The sequence below is a fragment of the Vitis riparia genome, chromosome 5 (assembly GCF_004353265.1).
Source record: "Vitis riparia cultivar Riparia Gloire de Montpellier isolate 1030 chromosome 5, EGFV_Vit.rip_1.0, whole genome shotgun sequence".
NCBI classification, from domain to species: domain Eukaryota; kingdom Viridiplantae; phylum Streptophyta; class Magnoliopsida; order Vitales; family Vitaceae; genus Vitis; species Vitis riparia.
This window is the reverse complement of record NC_048435.1, coordinates 19,293,717-19,311,368: the sequence shown is the minus strand read 5'-3', so window position 1 is coordinate 19,311,368 and position 17,652 is coordinate 19,293,717. Positions and strand designations below refer to the sequence as shown.

The window sequence follows — 17,652 nt, the reverse complement described above, 5'->3', positions numbered from 1 at the left end:
TCCCCAAACACAACCCAGAAAATGCCCCCCAAAAGTTGCAATTTTCAATTAAACAGGACTCGAAACAAGCTACCGACCACCGAATCTTACATTCGGCGAGGCATTTTTCTCCCGTTTATCTTCCAAACCAAACAGAAGGGCAGCGGGAACAAAACCTTATGTAACCTAAAATGAAATAAAAAATACCAGTAAATTAAGTGGAAAAGAATGCGAGTATAGATCTGTTGTTTTCCAAATCAAATCAAATGTTGATGAATTAGATGGAAAGAGGGTGTAGATGTGAGCATCATAGCGAGCCGAGAGCGCATTGAGAGATGCAATTGGCTTTCTGAGATGCTATTTCAGTATGAGATCCTCAGACACAGACGCCGGAGATCAGTTCCAAGCTGAGACCTCAGCGACTATTTTGCGTATTGAGGACCTAGGGTTTTTCTCCTCATCAAACTCCTATTTATAGGCCATTCCCAACCAGGGTTTGTGTTTGTAGACATTGTACGTGTTTTTTTTTGGACTAGTAAATTTCAAAGGTGAAATTATTTCCAATTTTTTAAATCTAACCATTCCATAATCCAACTTAAAAAATAACCTTTTTTCGATATAAATACTCCAAAATATTTTAATTATTTACATATAAATTTTGAAAGTTTATTTAAAAATTATTTTCGAAAACAGTTTTTTTATAATAAATTTATTTAAAAATTATTTTATAATATTTTAATAAAATAAAATTTTGTTTAAATTTTTAAATATTTTAATATATTTTTTTATTTTTTAAAAATGATTTTTACACAATGTAATCATTCTTTATATTTATATAATTATTTTTAAAATATTTATAAAAAATTTATAAAAAATTATTAAAATATATTTTTTAAAAGTATATAAGATCCGTTTGATAATTGTTTTTTAGATTAATTTTTGTTTTCTAAAATAAAAAATATGAAAAATATGTTTCACAACCAAAAATTATTTTATATTATTTAGAACATAAAATATAATATTTTTAAATAACACCTTTCAATTATTTTTACTTATTTTTTTGAGAATTAATTTAAAAAATAATTATACATAGAAAAAGATTAAATATGAAACACTATGTGTAAAAATTATTTTTAAAATATATTTAAAAATATTAAAAATAAATGCAAAATATCTTTAATTTCCAAACAATTTTTTATGCTGAGAGAACATAAAAAAAAAAAAAAAAATTTAAAAGCTATTTTTTAGAATTATTTTAAAAAATAGTTACCAACTCTCTGAAAAGAGTTGAGGTATAGATATTTTTTAAGTTGACAAAAATATGAGGGATAAATTTGTAAATGGGGTATTATTTCATTTTTTTAATAAAATAATCCTTAATATTTTATAGAATAGACGAATCCGACCCAACCGAAAATACGGGTGGACTGTCGGGTCGGAGTTGGGATTTGGCCCAATAAGAGCTATATTTTCTTTACCTTCTGGGATGAAAGAAGCTAGGGTTTTGTTTTGAAAGCATTATTCTCTTCCTCCCGTCTCTCAAAATCTCTAGAATCCATGGCCAACAGTCAGTGAAAGAACTCTTTCTCTCTTCTTTGTCTTTAATTTTTAATTTTAAATATTTATAATTGGTTTGTTATCTGATTGCAGCAATGGCTCGGTCGTTTCTTCAAGTGGCGGCTACGGAGGAGGTTGCTTCGCCGCTCCGAGTAGTTCAGATCGAGGGACTGGTAGGATTCTTTTGTCTCTTTCACTCTGTTTGGTTGCTGGGAAAATAATGAGGAAAACGGTCCTAATTTGGATCTTTGTGCTCCTGTGTTGCTTGGTTTCCAATAAAAAAAAACTTGTAGTGGGATTCGCTGGGTGGGGGTTTTTATTTTTTTATTATTTATTATTATTTTTAAAAAAATTTATATAACTATATTCGCATATCCAGAAGTTTGATTATTTTTATCAGCTTCAATTCGTTTAGTTTGGAGCTGTTGCTAAATTAGGGTTGGTTTTGGAAGTGTTTTCTCTCAACTTATGCAAATTATTTTTCTGTCTACATGATTTTGATGACTAAATTTCTTTCTTTATTTCTTTTTTTTGTTTGGTGGCTATATTACTTAATTCTGATATTGTTCTGGAAATTCATGGTTATTCTTTTAACAGTTGTTAAAAACATTAAAGCAAAAAGAGAATGAAGCATAGTTTTGAAATTCATGGTTATTTGTTTGGCAGTTGTTGAAAACATTGGAGCAAAGATAAAAAGGAAGCATAGTTTTGAATCATGTCTGTGTGTGTGTGTTTTCTTTTGGTTTGCAGAAAATATGAAAATTTCACCAAAACTAAGATAAAAGAACTGTATTGTACTTCATTTAATTGAAGGTTTCTTTCCTTAGGTTCCATGTAATGGAAAATTCTAAGGTTAAAAAAATTTGTGCAAATGAAATAGTGTTAGATTATCTATAATGAATTCCAATTAGTTCTTCTATCTAATTTGCTGATGTTCAATTGTTAGGATTTCTAAAATTTGCTGCCTCCTTTTTGTTAAGGTGATCTCTGGTGCAATGGTTTTGTAGTGGCCACATTGTTTGATTGTTATGTTATTTTAACTATTCTTGGTCCGTTTCATTAATGTCTTTCCAATTTGTGTTTTTAATAACTTTCTGTAGCACACTACTGTTATGTTCAAGATCAATAAGACCACAGTTGAATAAACTTCTAGGTTTTTAAATTTTCTTTGGCAATTTTTCTCTCTCTCTCCCCCTCACACTCACTTTTTTAAGGGGTAAAAACTCAAATTTTGTTTTAAGGAGAGAAAAAAAGTTGCAAGCAAAATATGGATAAGGAAAGTGGGTAGTCCTAGAGGTCTTGCTAAAGAAAATGTTACCCATCAAAGAAAGGAATAGCAAAACAAAGTAGTCAAAATGAAGAAAGAGAGTTGAAGTAGGTGGAAAAATCCAAAAGGACATATAAACCCACTAAAAGGATGACAACTAAAAATCCATTTGGAAACTTTGAGGTTGGAAACTTCATGCTGGAAATTGCATTTATGTTTTTAATATATTGGATACTTTTAGATTATGTGATAATTTTTGTAATGCTGCATGAAGAATAAATGCTTTTCTATGGGGTTTATGGGATTATGGTTTCTCATGCTCTGATGTTTATTGAGAGGTGTAATATGAAAAAAAAAAACATAAAATTTAATCCTTTGGGTGCTTTGTAAATCCTATTGCAACTAAAATATGAATTAGTACATAATATCTGAAATACCTCATATTAATTAAAGCTTTAATGCTTTGTATAAATTGAAATAGTGCTTGGAAGTATTATTTTGGAAAATAATGTCAACATTGTTCTTACCATGCATGAATATATAACACAATCATGGTGTATCAGTAAGACATAGAAGTCCTGTAAAATGTAAGGGTTGTGCATAAAATGTGAGAGGAGAGGTAAAAGAAAAATAACTCTCTCAGTAGTTACCTTAGGGTTAGCATGTAGATTGTATTTGTAATCATCGAGGGGGGTGGGATGTAATTTCTATAATGGATGTATCTCTATGACTGGAGGGTAGCAAAGGAGGTTCAACAGTTTGAGAACTAAGCTGCAGGGCGTTTGGGAGGAACAATGATTAATTTTTTGGGGTTTTTCATGGTCCCATCACCATGGTGATAGTGCTCATATCTATGATAGGAATCAGTGTGGGTATTGCTACTCTCACATTAATTTGGGAAAAGAATGAGAGGATCTTTTTAGGACAAATGGAGTACTTTGGAGGAAATGTGAGATTTAATCTGTCTTCTATTCTTTCTAAATATTAGCCAGTGCTACATTTGTGGGCACAACTTTGAGCACTATACTGCTAGACTAGGATCTAGCAAGAAGATTTTCTGAGTTGGTGGAGAAGATGCTCCCTACATGGATGCCTCCACTAGGCTGTGTCGAAGTGAATTTTGAAGGATGCTCCTTAAGTATCTCGGGATGGTTGGGAATTAAAGGAATGCTCATGGATCATCATGGAACATTAGCGAGAACATTCTCTTAGAATATTAGAGTGGGCCTTGCCATTGAGGCAGAGATATTAGTCTTGTGAAGGTCTAAAGCTTGCTAAAGTTGAGGGCTTATCCAACCTTCTAGTAGAGAGGGATTTTGCAGCAATCTTATCTTGAGTAAATTAAGGAGAGAAGTTCTTGGAGGTTTGATGAATGACTTCGTCAAATTTTTTATTTCACTCTAGAGTTGGGGTGTTCTTTCTACTAGATTCCTGGGATAGTTAACCATGTGGCGGTATGTTAGCAAAACAAGGAACCAATCAGTTGATCTCTTTTGTGGAGGATTTTCTATCCCTTCAGTTTTGAGTTCGCATTTGTAACTACTTTTAATTATGCATTTTCATCAATATTTAGAGTAGTTAGTTTTTCTCTCTTTTGATTAGAGTTATGTTGTGGTTGTGTTTGGGGGAAGGATTTTTCATCCTTTTTTGTAACTACTTATTTCATTCCTGATAGTAAAATGTTTGTTTTTGATGGAAAAAAAGGAACATAACTCCATATGAGTCCAAAACATGACTTCAACATGGTGTTGGTTATTGATCACCCTTCGAAAAATCACCTATATGATTGTAGTAATGAGCTTGCTACAATTTGAAAATGGGAATACACACATATGATTGTAAGTGCAAAAATAATTCGGAACTTGAGCCTATTGAATCAACTATAGTTGGCATTTTTCTCTTAAAAAGGCTGTGTATCATAGTGTGACTTGGACATTACTTGCTCTTCTAAAACCTCTTTTTTCTAGTGTGTGTGTGTCTGTATATCTTTGGTCTATTGTTATTATTACTAATTTTAACCTTAATCATAAAAGAATCAGTTTAAAAAGCTGTTATAGACTTTCTTATTCTTATTCAGTAGATTATTGTTGTTCTTCTGTGAATAATTTTGGCAAAAATCCCTTAAAAAAAAAAATCTCTAATAGCCTAGAAGGTCGAAGATGATGAGAGCTTTTTTTTCTTTCTGTGCACTGTGGTATATTTTTTCTCAATTCCCACTTTCTCTTGTCTATCCAAAAAGATGGGATGACAGAGAGATTGTGGGGAAAATTACAAAATTGATGTTCTCCAATGTTCTTCCATTTGTAAAACTAATGGACAATTTAAATATCAACTCACATGTTGGTCAAATCATGCATATAAAATTATGAAAATAAATAATAAATTAATATTAGACTGGATGTGATGTTTTGATACTGCATTGGAGATTTAAGCGATGGCATTGTCACAGTGGTGGTTGCTGCAGCAGCACTGAGGTCGAGTTGGCTGAGGCTGTGATGTTGGGTGGCATGTCCACGAAATTCTCACCTGAATTTAGAAATTCCACAATGTACCATGCAATGAACATGGCATTGGAATTCTTATTGATGGTACGTTGTGGAATTTCTAAATTCAGGTGAGAATTTCAACTTGTTTCTTATCAAAATAGAAAATTACTTAACAGAAAATGCTTGTTTGTAATATGATGAGTAAATTGATTTTATAAATAACTGGATTTTTGTCTGTCATATTGGCATTCATATTTTTGTTTTGAACATTATAAATTTAGTAGCATGTAGAACCATGCTTTCATGGCTCTCATATTTCTGTTGTAAAACTTATGCTGGACAGGTTATATTAAAGATAATCAAACACTGCAAGGAGTTTTCACCTGCGTTGGTCACAGGCCAACTCCTTGGGTTAGATGTTGGCAGTGTTCTTGAAGTCACTAATTGTTTCCCATTCCCGGTATGTGAATCATTGTGTTCAAACTTTGTGTCTTGTTAGGAATGACCATAACAACTTTGATTTTGAGAATTATAAAGAGCCGCTTTGTTTTGTTAGTTATACTAATGCCTATGTACATTCACCATATGCAACTTCAGATCCGAGAAGAGGATGAGGAGATTGAAGCAGATGGCGCTAATTATCAGCTTGAAATGATGAGATGCTTGAGAGAGGTTAATGTTGATAATAACACTGTTGGATGGTAAGTCTGGTTTATCAAAATGATGCTTCCATGATAGTGCTTACAGCAAGGTTATGCTTACTCAGTTTATCTCTTGAAGTTTTATTTATCCTCTGATTACCATAATAATTATGATGCTTGGGTTTGTCATAAATTTACTATACCTCTTCCTTTGTGCACCAGAGAATCATATTTCTCTAAAGTAGCACAAAAAAATTTCTGATTTTTGGAGGGGTTCATATCTTGTTCTTTTGGTACTTCTTTGCAAGCTGATATTTATGGTAATTCTATGGCATGGCATAAGTGGATGTTCTGAGATCAATCTCTTTGATTTAAGGAGCTTTGTTTGGTGCATATTTATAGATCATCTACCCTAGTCCATTTCGTTGATCTTATTAAATTAGTTTATGGTATTGCATACATCAAATGCCGAGATCTTATAAAAAATAATGAATATATTGATATCCTAGAGTGAAAATATGCCTATATTTAGAATAAGTTTAATTCATGTGATGATTATTCTTACAACTTTCTGATTTTATAGTAGTTGATGGTAGTTCTATGTGGTAGAGGAGGTTAGCAATTTGGTTGATGAAGAGTCAAGATTTGAGAGGAGTGTGGAGCAGAGCTGCCAGAGAGAAGTGATGGTGAAGAGAGTTGGCAGTGGGGTCCTTGAGGATGGTGGTGTTTTGGTTTGGAACATTGAGGATCTATTTCTAAAATAGGTTTCGGATCTATTTCATAATGTTTTCCAAGAGTTATGCAAGTTCCTGAGTTTTGCTAAGAATAAATAAAAGAATGAAAATTTTCATTCTTGTGCTTTGCATTTGGAGGTTGTCATGTGAAAGTTAGCATGATATTTGATGAATCTAAACAAATTTTGCCTCTCTGATCAATTCACCTGCACTCATGCAAAGGACCAAAAGTCGATGCCCAATTTCATGCACTTCATATGGATCTATCCTCTCATGCCATGTTAGCCATGTTGGCTGCCTGTAACAGGCCTCCATGTGGACAGTGTCAATCCCTTCTGCAGCTTTCTCCTGTCCTTCTGCTCTGCTCCTCTCAAGCTTTTTTGAGCTCAATGTTGCTGGACTAACCTCCTTGCCAGAAAGGAATCTTCATTAGCAATAACTATGCATTTAACATAAGCAATTTCGAAGGAGGTGCAGAATTATTTTAATTTCTTCTGGCTGCTTGTATTAGTTCTATTCATGCATCATGTATTGTCATCTCTAAGTTTGTTACTTCTTTGTTTTAAGAAGATGAAAAAATACGATTATTTTTTGGGCTACTGCATGGCAGTGCCTTAGTCTCTGCTGCTTCTGTTTTTTGATAAAAACCTTAGGCCTTATTTGACAACTGTTTCTGAAAATGGTTTTTTATTCTCCAAAAAAAAAAAAAAAGGAAAGAGAGAATATATCTTTGGTAACCAAAAACAAAAAATAATTTTCTATTCTTAAAAAATAGAAAATAAGGTATTTTGAGAAAACATCTTTTAGTTGTTTTTTTTATGTGGATTGTTTTAAAAAATAATTATAAAAATATGAAGAATAATTAAAAATAAAAAAACTACCAATAAAAAATTATTTTTAAAATCATAAAAAACAAGTTAAAAACATTTTAAGTTATCAAACAGATTTTTATTCTAGAAAACATCAAAAAGCAGTTTTCAAGAAGTATTCTCCAAAACGAGTCTCAAAAACTGTTTTTTAGAATTATTTTCAAAAGTACTTCCCAAATAGGCCTTATATATTGCCCAAAAAAACCTGGTTAAACCACTCTTTTCTTTCTAACTGGATTTTTTTTTTTTAAGGAAAACTTTACATGTTTGTCTTGCATATTTTATTTTGTATACAGGCTGAACTTACAAACAATTCTTATCATTCCCTGTGAAAGAGGCCAATAAGATCTATCAAAATCTTCAAAGGATGAACCCATTAGTTCATCAAGAATATTTCTAAAGAAGTTCAAACAACTTCTAGCAAGGAGAACCATTGTCCCCTTTTCTCTTCACCATTGTAGCTGATGTGCTAATTGGACTTGGTTCCTCTTAGGAGTATTTGTGATACGATGACCATCTCATATAAGGGATTAGAAAGCTCCACTAGAGGCAAGGTTCTTTGGCAAACTGCTTGTCTCACTTTGATTTGGGTTCTTTGGCAAGAAAGAAATGCTAGGATTTTTGAGGATAAGGTGACGACTTTTCAGAGGCTCTTTGGGATATTATTAATTTATTTGCCTCATTTTGGGCTTCTTGCACCACAACATCCAAGGGCATTCCCCTTAATGTGGTCTAGCTTGATTGGTTTTCAGTGTGTGGTTCGAAAGGTGTGGGTTAGCAACGAGAGGTTGCTTGGAAGGAAATTATTCAAATACTAGAGCTCTGAGTTATTTTTTATATATTCCCGTTGGGTATATGGGTTTACTTAGTACTTTGGATGCTTCAACACACTCGCTGATTAGTTTGTTGTATTGATTTATACCTATTTGCCCACATGAAAGGTGTCTAGTACATTCCATAAAAATTTTATTAACATAATAGTCTTCCCCAAAATCCAACTTTAGATGAATTGCTGGATTTATGGATGAATTTGTGAAGCCCAAACTTCTATTCTTTTTCTTTTTTAAATATATATAGCCAAATTTATTGGAATATATTTATTTTCTTGTAAATTATGTGTTATATTTGTAGTTGAACTCTGAGTTCAAGTTAGAATGATGAAAATATTTTTCAGAATATTACTTTCTTAAATCATTGGATTCCACTGGTGGGCCACTATTGTTTGTTTATTTCATTATTTATTCCTGCCTGGAACATGAGGCATGGAAAAACTGTAACAAAGCATTTTGAGATGTTTAATATAGGAACTATGGACAACTTTGAAGCTGCATGGAAATAACTTTTTGTGAAGTGACACACACTGATCTTGTGAAAATTTCATAGGCTTCTATATGGGAAAGTAACTTATCACACTGATGGGAAAATTTTCTATGATGCAATAATTGCTCAGAAAGTTTATGTTGATTCAAGATATGGTTCTTATTCCTTTGCAATATGCTGTAATGAAATTATCAGGTACCAATCAACTTTGTTGGGTTCTTTTCAGACAGTAGAACTGATTGAGACATTTATGAATTACCAGGTAAAGGTTTTTTCAACCACTCTTGTTGCATTTTGTTTTTATGCAACACATGCTTATCATTATAATAGTTTTTTTTTTTTGATAGATAACTTATCATTATAATAGTTCCGGTGTTCTAATAACAATTCAGAACTTAAAAGAACAGTTCACTTCTTTAATGAAGAAAAATACCAAATTTTAGATGCTAATGATATGGTTCAATATTTTGGTTTGACTTGGAATTTGGAATTTCACTCCATTAAAACTGAAAACATTAGAACCCCCAAATTTGTTTGAACTGCCACCTGTTATTCATTTATTTAATATTTGTTGTTGCAGGAGAACATAAGACGATGTGTGTGCATTATTTATGATCCCTCAAGGTCCAATCAAGGTGTCTTAGCTCTCAAGGCCTTGAAGCTTTCTGATTCTTTTATGGAACTTTATCGCAACAACAATTTTACTGGAGAGAAGTATGAGTTTTTTCTTTCTGCAAAGTTGTTATATGAAAATGAAGTATTGAGATCTAATTCTTTAAGGTCTTTTGCTCTGATAGGTTGAGGGAGAAAAATTTGTCATGGGTCGATATCTTTGAGGAAATACCTGTACGCTCCAGATACTTCACTTTTCCTTTGAATATAGTTGTTTGTTGGCATTAGAACTTGGGAAGAGAAATGTTTTCATATATTGGCCTTTACTATGTTGAATTTTATCTCCAGGCATTTTCGGAATTTGTATTTTATATGAAATTTCGGTTGACTGCTGTTGGTCATAAGTCCTGCCAATAAATGAAGGGAAACTTTAAATGATTTTAGAAGAATGATTTTAATGGCTTGGAAAGAGATAAGAAGACATGCAGTTTAATGTCTTTTATGCATTTTTAGTTTTAGTAGGTTACTGAGTTCACAATATAAAAATTTGCATTTAATTTGCCCTGGACAATATATCAATTGGTTGGCAAGGCATATGTGCAGTTCAATGCTGTTGGATATGGAATTTTGTCCTTACTGAATATAACTTTTGCTCATAGTTTTCAATAGCATTACAATAGATGCTTGGAAAATAAATATATAAATGTTTTTCCTTAAGGTTATCATTAGGAAAGCAACATGGTTTTAAGTTTCAGTTAGATGTTTATGCTATTTTCTGTACTACCAGATCAAAGTGTCAAACTCTGCCCTTATCAGCGCCTTTATGACAGAGCTGGAAGCGGATACACCGGTGACCCAGGTAAGCTTTGTTTTGTAACAGTTTTCAGTGACATCATATTTTGTTAAATGAGGTATTAATTTTGGTTCTTCTCTGTTTTTCTGTGGTAGTGTGATTATGATCGGCTACAATTGTCAACCAATCCATATATGGAGAGGAATCTAGAATTTTTGATTGAATGCATGGATGACTTGTCAATGGAACAACAGAAGGTTAGTGTTTCTTTTCTTAGGGTTAAATTACTATTGATTGTTCATATAGACTAAAAGAATTTTTTTCTTTTTGGGGTCAGTTCCAATACTACTATCGCAACCTGTCACGTCAGCAAGGACAGCAGCAGGCATGGCTTCAGAAGAGAAGGTAGTTCATTAGCATAGTTTTTAATACAAAGTTGTTATGCTGCCATGGTATATATTTGATGTATTGTTTGATCTTGAGTTGCCTTGAGCTTCTTTTTGTTATAAATCTAAATGTTTTTCTAACACTAATGTTCACTTAGATACATTATTATTATATTGGCATGATACCCACATAGAAGAATTTATTGCCAAAGTTTTAACTTAGCTTCTGGGAAAGGTTAGGGAAAATTACAATCCTCTAATGAGTCGAGGAGAAGCAACATTGTTCTTTCTTTGTTAAATTGTTTTTGAAGCAAGAAGCTGTTTTTAATAAAAGTTCCTAGAGAAAAGTTCTTACTGGCCTTAACGAAGAGATTTTTGGATTCAGAAAGGCCAATTCAAACCGGGCTGTAGTAGCTTAAAGTGGCAATTTGCAATTCTGGAAAAAAAAAATGAGAGAGGGAGAGACTACAGCCTACATACTGTTACGCCTGGTTCCTATTCTTTTTGGTTTATTGAATCAGGGGTTGGAAACCTTAGTTTTTGTTTGTTGTTTCATTATTTGTCTACTTATTTTGATTTCCTTTTATAGGGCAGAGAACATGGCTCGTAAAACTGCAGGAGAAGACCCCTTGCCTGAGGAGGATCCTACAAACCCCATCTTTAAGCCAATCCCTGAGCCATCACGGTTGGATAGCTTTCTTATAACAAATCAAATTTCCAACTACTGCAACCAGATTAATGGGTATGCTACTGAACTTAGAAGGCACTCAGATATCATGTCCTGTCATTTCCTGTAGCAAGGAATTCTAAATTCTGTTCCATTAAATAAAGGTGGATTTTTTATCAGCATAAATTCTCAAAATCTACAGATTTTAGTGTTGGGGCTCCTTAAACATTTGATGGATAAGCAAATAATCTCTATATTTAAAAAACCTATGCATAAGCATACACATGTATCCAAATCTCTCTTTTGCTCTCTGCATGTGCTAATTGTTTATTCTGTGGATGTGTATAAAAATACATTTTTGTCTTCAAAATCTCAATTTAATTGAAATTCTTGAAGTACTGTTTAGAGTTAGTTACTGTTTGACCCCAAGGCCTAAGCTATTAGTTAATGGGCCGATAGTATATATCAAACCAACTCAAAGGACCAATAATATACTAAAAATTGTTCATATGTATTATCATAAATATAGGTGCAGTTTAAGTATTGTAAGATGAGGCTGGGTTGGTCTTGTCATGTATGTGGTATGACCTTTCCCCGTGACAAATAACAAAAGTATTCATCAAGAAGACAAAACTCTGTATAATACAGATTATACAAGGATTTCAATTTTTTGGTTGCTTCTCTGGTCTGACATGGGTGGATTTTGTTTAATGTTCAGGGTTGCTGGACAGAGCTTCAGCAGATTGTACTTGATGAAGGCATTGCATGAGAATTGATCGGGAAGTTCTGGAAAGATGATTAATTATTCATCGCCACTCATCAGTAGGAATATTTCACTTGAATCTTAAACAGATTATCCTGCATAGACTGGTCCCCCAGATTGAGAGACGAAGATTCAATCCAGAGCTTTGTGATCTTGTTTCATTATTCTCTATATTTCCATTATTTTTGTTCTAGATTTCACACAGCCTGCCTGAGAAGCAATTTTGGATATTAAAGTTAAGAAGCTTTTATATGAAGTAGTGTTTTTCATATGAATGCCAAGTAACTGTGAATTGCACTGGGCCTTGCCCTGTTTGAATTATCTTTTGAAGTTTTAATTTTACTTTTTTGTTTGTTTTTTCCTCTGAAATCTTGCTCGGAAGAATTGTGAATTAAAAATTGGGTTCAGCTCTGTGCATCTACTGAGCTGCAGCCTGCAGGCGAACCCGAGGACAGCTAGTTCAACGTTTATTGGTAAAATTTGATGATATAATAAAAATGAAGCTGCTTTGGAAAATGTACCTATGGTAATGACCCTACCCGTTTGTTGCTATGAAAAGCCCAAGCAAATCTGTCAAGGGTTCATTTATCACTTTGGTGGAAATGACCCAACCAGTTTGTCACATGCTAAAAACGACTTAGGTGCAAGAAAAGGCTACTAAAAATGGGAAGTGGTGCTGCTGACAATCCTAATATGTTGTTGGGACCTGGGAGTTGCTGTCTCATCTCCTTGGCATTCAAGGACACCATTTGGATGCCCAGGAAATGACACGGTATTTTACTTTTGCTTTTGCCCCGAAACCGAGGTCCTGAGTTCAAAGACAGCTTTTAATCTGAAACTGGGAAGATTTATGAATTCAGAGTCTTAACCAGAGTGTTGAGATCCATTGCTCCTTCTACCAGGATTAGAGTCACAACTTTTGTTCCCTTTTTATATATATATATATACACATGGTGGTGGACCGGTGGTTGGTTGGCCAGATGGCCTGATTGCCTTCTGTTCTATTATGTGTAGTTTCTGTGGAGGGTTTTAGGTTCAATTTGAGGTGGAGTTTGTCTTATACTGTGTTGGAACTGCTGCATATGGTTGTTGTTTGAATGAACTTATTCCTTAATACAGATTAATAGGGGAAAAGCAGACATAACCCCCAAAAATATGTCTTTTATACACCTCTCTATGGAACATGCATATAATAGCTTCAAACTTAAAATTATATTCTAGTTTCCTTCATAACCAAATAAGAAAAACTGATACACATGCTATTCCTTTTCTTCTCCAAATGGTCATGTTTCTTTATTAACAACATATGAACAGACCCTTGACCTAGCAATCAAAGAGAAAGAAAAAGAACTATGTGATTGAGTAGAGACCAGGAAATTAACTGCTTACATATAGATATGAAAACAAAGTAGTACACTCATCAGTGAAAAGAAAGGAAGAAAAATGAAATGGTTTCATCAGATGTTGAAATGAATTTTTTGTTGTTCAAGCCAAAAACAAAGTTACAATGCATGGATTTTAATTTAGAAGGCTTCCATCCTTTGTGGAATTGGGGTCTTGATGACCTGAAGTATCTGCACCACTTCCGCCATGGTAGGCCTGCTTGAAGGTATCTGAGAAGTGCATACCAGGGCCAACTTTAGAACTGGCAACACCTCCTCTTCTGGGTACTCGCTCATGCTCGGGTCCACACACTCCAACACGTTCCCTTGCTCAAGCAGTACCCGGACATGATCGTTCAGTATCACCACATTGTCTTCTCCATATTCCACTGGCCTCCTACCAGTAACTATCTCAAGGATCATCACTCCAAAGCCATAGATATCACATTTCTCGTTTACCCTCAAGCTCTGGCATGCTAGTTCTGGTGCCACATACCCTAATGCACTCTGAAACCTGCTGCTTATTACATGCTTGTCCAGCTTTGTCAATAGCCTTGCTAGTCCATAATCCGATATCATCGGATTGCAGTTCTCATCAAGTAAAATGTTGCTTGGTTTCAGATTGTAGTGGATGATGGGTGGCCGGAAAGAATGGTGCAAGTGGGCAAGCCCCTTCGCAGTCCCTAGGATTATTCTGAACCGATTTGGCCAGGAAAGAGGTGGTGTAGTTGGAGGCCTTTCATGGAGTCTCGCCTGTAAGCTCCCATTAGGCGCATAATCTGTAACCAGGAGCTGCAGCTGAGGAGTCCAGTAGTATCCTTTCAGGGATATCAGGTTCTGGTGCCTAGCTTTCCCAAGGATCCGAACTTCCCTGTCGAAGTCTTCTGGATACTGGATTATATTCGAAGTTACAAGCTTTTTTATGGCTACCATTCTCGCCCCCCCTCCTAAAGAAACCTTGTATACAGTTCCAAAAACTCCACCGCCGATCTCAGCGGCTTTGTTGAGAAGGTTTTCAGGATTGGCGATCCAATCCTGGGATGCCCTTGAATCGAAAAGAATGAGCTTCCCTGTCGGAGGACTCCCAGACCGCGATGAGCTTGAGCACATGCTCTCCAACGCAGTATCGATGAAGGCAAGCCTCCTCCGGGCGGATACATTTAGCAGACTGATAACTACCACCCCGATCAGAATAAAGGCAGCAGCAGTGATGGCTATAATTGCTGAAACACTGAGGAACATGTGATGCCTGAATCGCATAGGAGTTGTAGTAGATTCATTTCTTCGGTTCTGACCATTAACGGGCTTGCCAAAGTCGTAAGGGTCAAGGACCAACGGCTTTGATACATTCAGCTTACATGGTCCCTTCAGCAAGGGTGAACAAATTCCCAAATTTCCCTGCAATGCACTTTGATCCAAGCTTTGAAATATGCCCCCAACTGGAAGCCTCCCAATCAGTCTGTTGTAAGAAACATTAACAGCAAGAAGATTCTCCAAACTGCCAAGCTCCCTTGGTATCTCCCCGCTCAGTTCATTGAACTCTAGCCTCAGAATCTCCAGCTTCTTCAACATTGCAAAGGACTTGGGAATGGAACCATTTAATTCATTATAGGACATGCTCCTGGAACAAAGAATCACAAATTCGCAATCAGTATAGATCATCAAAAAATCAGTGGATTAATGTGTAGGGATTACTGTAAAAAACAGTGGACTTACAGCAAGTATAGAGATGAACAGTTTCCAAACTCATCCGGGATGGGTCCAGTCAAGGAATTTCCATCCAGCTGTAGAATGCCCAGACTCCCTGAGTCGCATATGTCACCCGGGATCGACCCGAATAAAAAAGTGTTCCGAAGATCTAGCACAGTCAGGTTCTGAAAGTACCCCAGTTCTGGTGGCATCCTGGAACGGAGACTGTTCCATGATAAATTCAGGTATCTTAAGCTTGAGAGAAGGCCGATTTCTGCAGGGATGCTTCCTGTGAGCTTGTTCCTCGACAGGTCCAAGGAGTGAAGAGATTCGAAGAGCCTGCTTGAACCTGGTGGGATCGGGCCTTCTAGCTCGTTCCCCGACAAGTCTACTTCATCCAGACCTAGATCAAACAGGCCCTCAGGTATGCTTCCACTGAAGCCATTACCTCTCAACCGGATCACTGATAGCTTGGGACAGTAAAACAGTGACCCTGGAATACTTCCAGTTAGTCTGTTATCCGATAAGCTCAGAAACTGCAGTGATTTCAGGTTACCCATTGATGCTGGGAGGCTTCCCGTGAAGCCATTCCCCGAGAAATCAACGTACTCCACACTGCTCATACTACCAATCCACTGAGGGAAGTCCCCAGCTAACAAGTTGTTTGATACACCAAAAAAAACCAGAGAGTTCAGCCTCTGGAGCGAGTCTGGAAGCGATCCCGTGAATAAATTATGGCAGAAATCCAACCTCCTCAGGTGGGGGCACAGTCCAATGTCAACAGGTAGGGGTCCAGAGAAGCGATTTCCCTGTAATTGCAGCTCTTTCAAGTTATGTATCGCCGCAACCCCATCCGACACAGACCCAGAAAATACATTGTGTGAAAGATCCAACGTCCGGAGCCTATTCAATGTCCAAATCCCAGAAGAAAAATCCAAGTTACCCGAAAACTGGTTGCTGGAGAGGTTGAGGTTACTCAAAGTTGTGCACCTAAGCAGTGCACTAGGAATTGGCCCTTCCAGGAAATTCATTGATAGAGAAAGGGATCTTAGCGATGAATAGTTTTCAAACATTTCATCAGGGATAGGTCCTGCAAGTGAATTATGGGAGAGATCGAGAAACCTTATAGAAGTCATGTTTGATAGAGAAGAAGGTATGCGGCCTGAAAGGCTGTTGTGACTAAGATTAAGCCTTTCAAGGCCAGTGATGAGGGCCAACTCTGGACTTATACTACCAGAAAAATTGTTAAACGACAAGGACAGTACCTTCAAGTTCTGCAACTTCTCAAGCCCTCTTCCAATCTTCCCTGACAACCCCAAACCATCAACGGACACCTCTGAGACCCTGCCTGTGCTAGGATTGCACTGTACGAATTCCCAGGAACACGGGGAGTCATCGTCTTCGTTCCATGAGTCCAGGCGTGAAGAGGGGTCATGGAGGCCTGACTTGAAGACGATGAGGCCTAAAACATCGTCGTTGATTTGAATTGGGACGTCCTCGTTGGCCATGCAACCATGAAAAAGAGCTGTGTACATCATCAAGGAAAGAAGCAGCGGAATCAACCCGATCTTCTTCATCTTCCTCATCGTCCTCGTTTTCCCTCTCTCACACTTTCTCGCCGTGTTGTATGCACTCAAACATAGCTCCAGAGAACTGCAAGTCAAGAAATCTTTTGCTGGGGACCTCTAGATAGTAGAGTACTACAAGACAGGAAAAATGAAGTTCGTTACTGTGCTCACGGGAGAGTGTTGATGGATTCTTTACAAAAATAGCCCTATCTTTTACATAAATTTGGTCTGAACCCTTTTCGTCCTTTTTTTTTTTTTTTTCACAAAACCCTAGTTGTATTGTTACTTTTAGATTATTTATGAGCACTTATTATATTAGGGTTCGATTATAGTACCATTCAATACATGTCCATAAACACAATCAATATTGTATCATGTATATATTTATATTATAATCAAATTAATTACTTTTTAGGTACTAAGCATCTAATTTGGAAGTAATTTTAGAAAGTGTTTTTAATATTTTTAACACTTAAATAATAAAAAATTTTAAGTATTAGAGATATTAAAAGCACTTCTTAAAATCACTACTAACAGACTCTCAGATAAAAATAATTATGGTAAAAATAATAGATATGGATCCCCTAATTTAAAAACTTAAGGCAAAGCATAGATGAAGTAGAAATCTATCATCTTTTATATATTTACATGGGCACCTACCTAGGCAAAAGTAGGTTGGTTTTGAGAGGTTGGATGGGATGAGAAATGATGGGGCTGTTTGGAAGAAAGGAAAAATGGAGGAGAATGTGAAGTAATAGTTATTGGGAAGGGTGATGTATGGTGTATGAGACAATCAACAATTGGCAACTGGCATATTCCAGACGCATTTCAATGCGTGCTTTTTCTTGTCTTTGTCTTTGGCTTCTTGGCCTATTCTTCCATTCTTCCTTCACTTTCAGCTTTGGGTCTCTAGTCTTTTGATTTTGAATTTAAAATAAT

General features: G+C 35.6%; 2 protein-coding genes across 2 annotated transcripts; one reads left to right on the top strand and one right to left on the bottom strand.

Moving 5' to 3' along the window:
• The first annotated feature begins 1,467 nt into the window (after positions 1-1,467).
• LOC117914868 (eukaryotic translation initiation factor 3 subunit H) lies at positions 1,468-12,435 on the top strand. The gene is made up of 12 exons (XM_034830375.1): positions 1,468-1,546; positions 1,630-1,709; positions 5,633-5,749; positions 5,887-5,990; positions 9,049-9,115; positions 9,434-9,567; positions 9,651-9,699; positions 10,253-10,324; positions 10,414-10,515; positions 10,596-10,663; positions 11,234-11,386; positions 12,030-12,435. The coding sequence occupies exons 1-12, from the start codon at positions 1,537-1,539 to the stop codon at positions 12,085-12,087; spliced, it is 1,014 nt and encodes a 337-aa protein (XP_034686266.1). The 5' UTR covers positions 1,468-1,536; the 3' UTR covers positions 12,088-12,435.
• A 963-nt stretch (positions 12,436-13,398) lies between these two features.
• On the bottom strand, positions 13,399-16,837 carry LOC117914687 (probably inactive leucine-rich repeat receptor-like protein kinase At3g28040). Its single transcript, XM_034830131.1, has 2 exons — positions 15,173-16,837; positions 13,399-15,077 (listed from the first exon to the last, which is right to left on the bottom strand). Exons 1-2 carry the CDS (start codon positions 16,729-16,731, stop codon positions 13,598-13,600), a joined length of 3,039 nt encoding a protein of 1,012 aa, XP_034686022.1. The 5' UTR covers positions 16,732-16,837; the 3' UTR covers positions 13,399-13,597.
• Between the last annotated feature and the right edge of the window lie 815 nt (positions 16,838-17,652).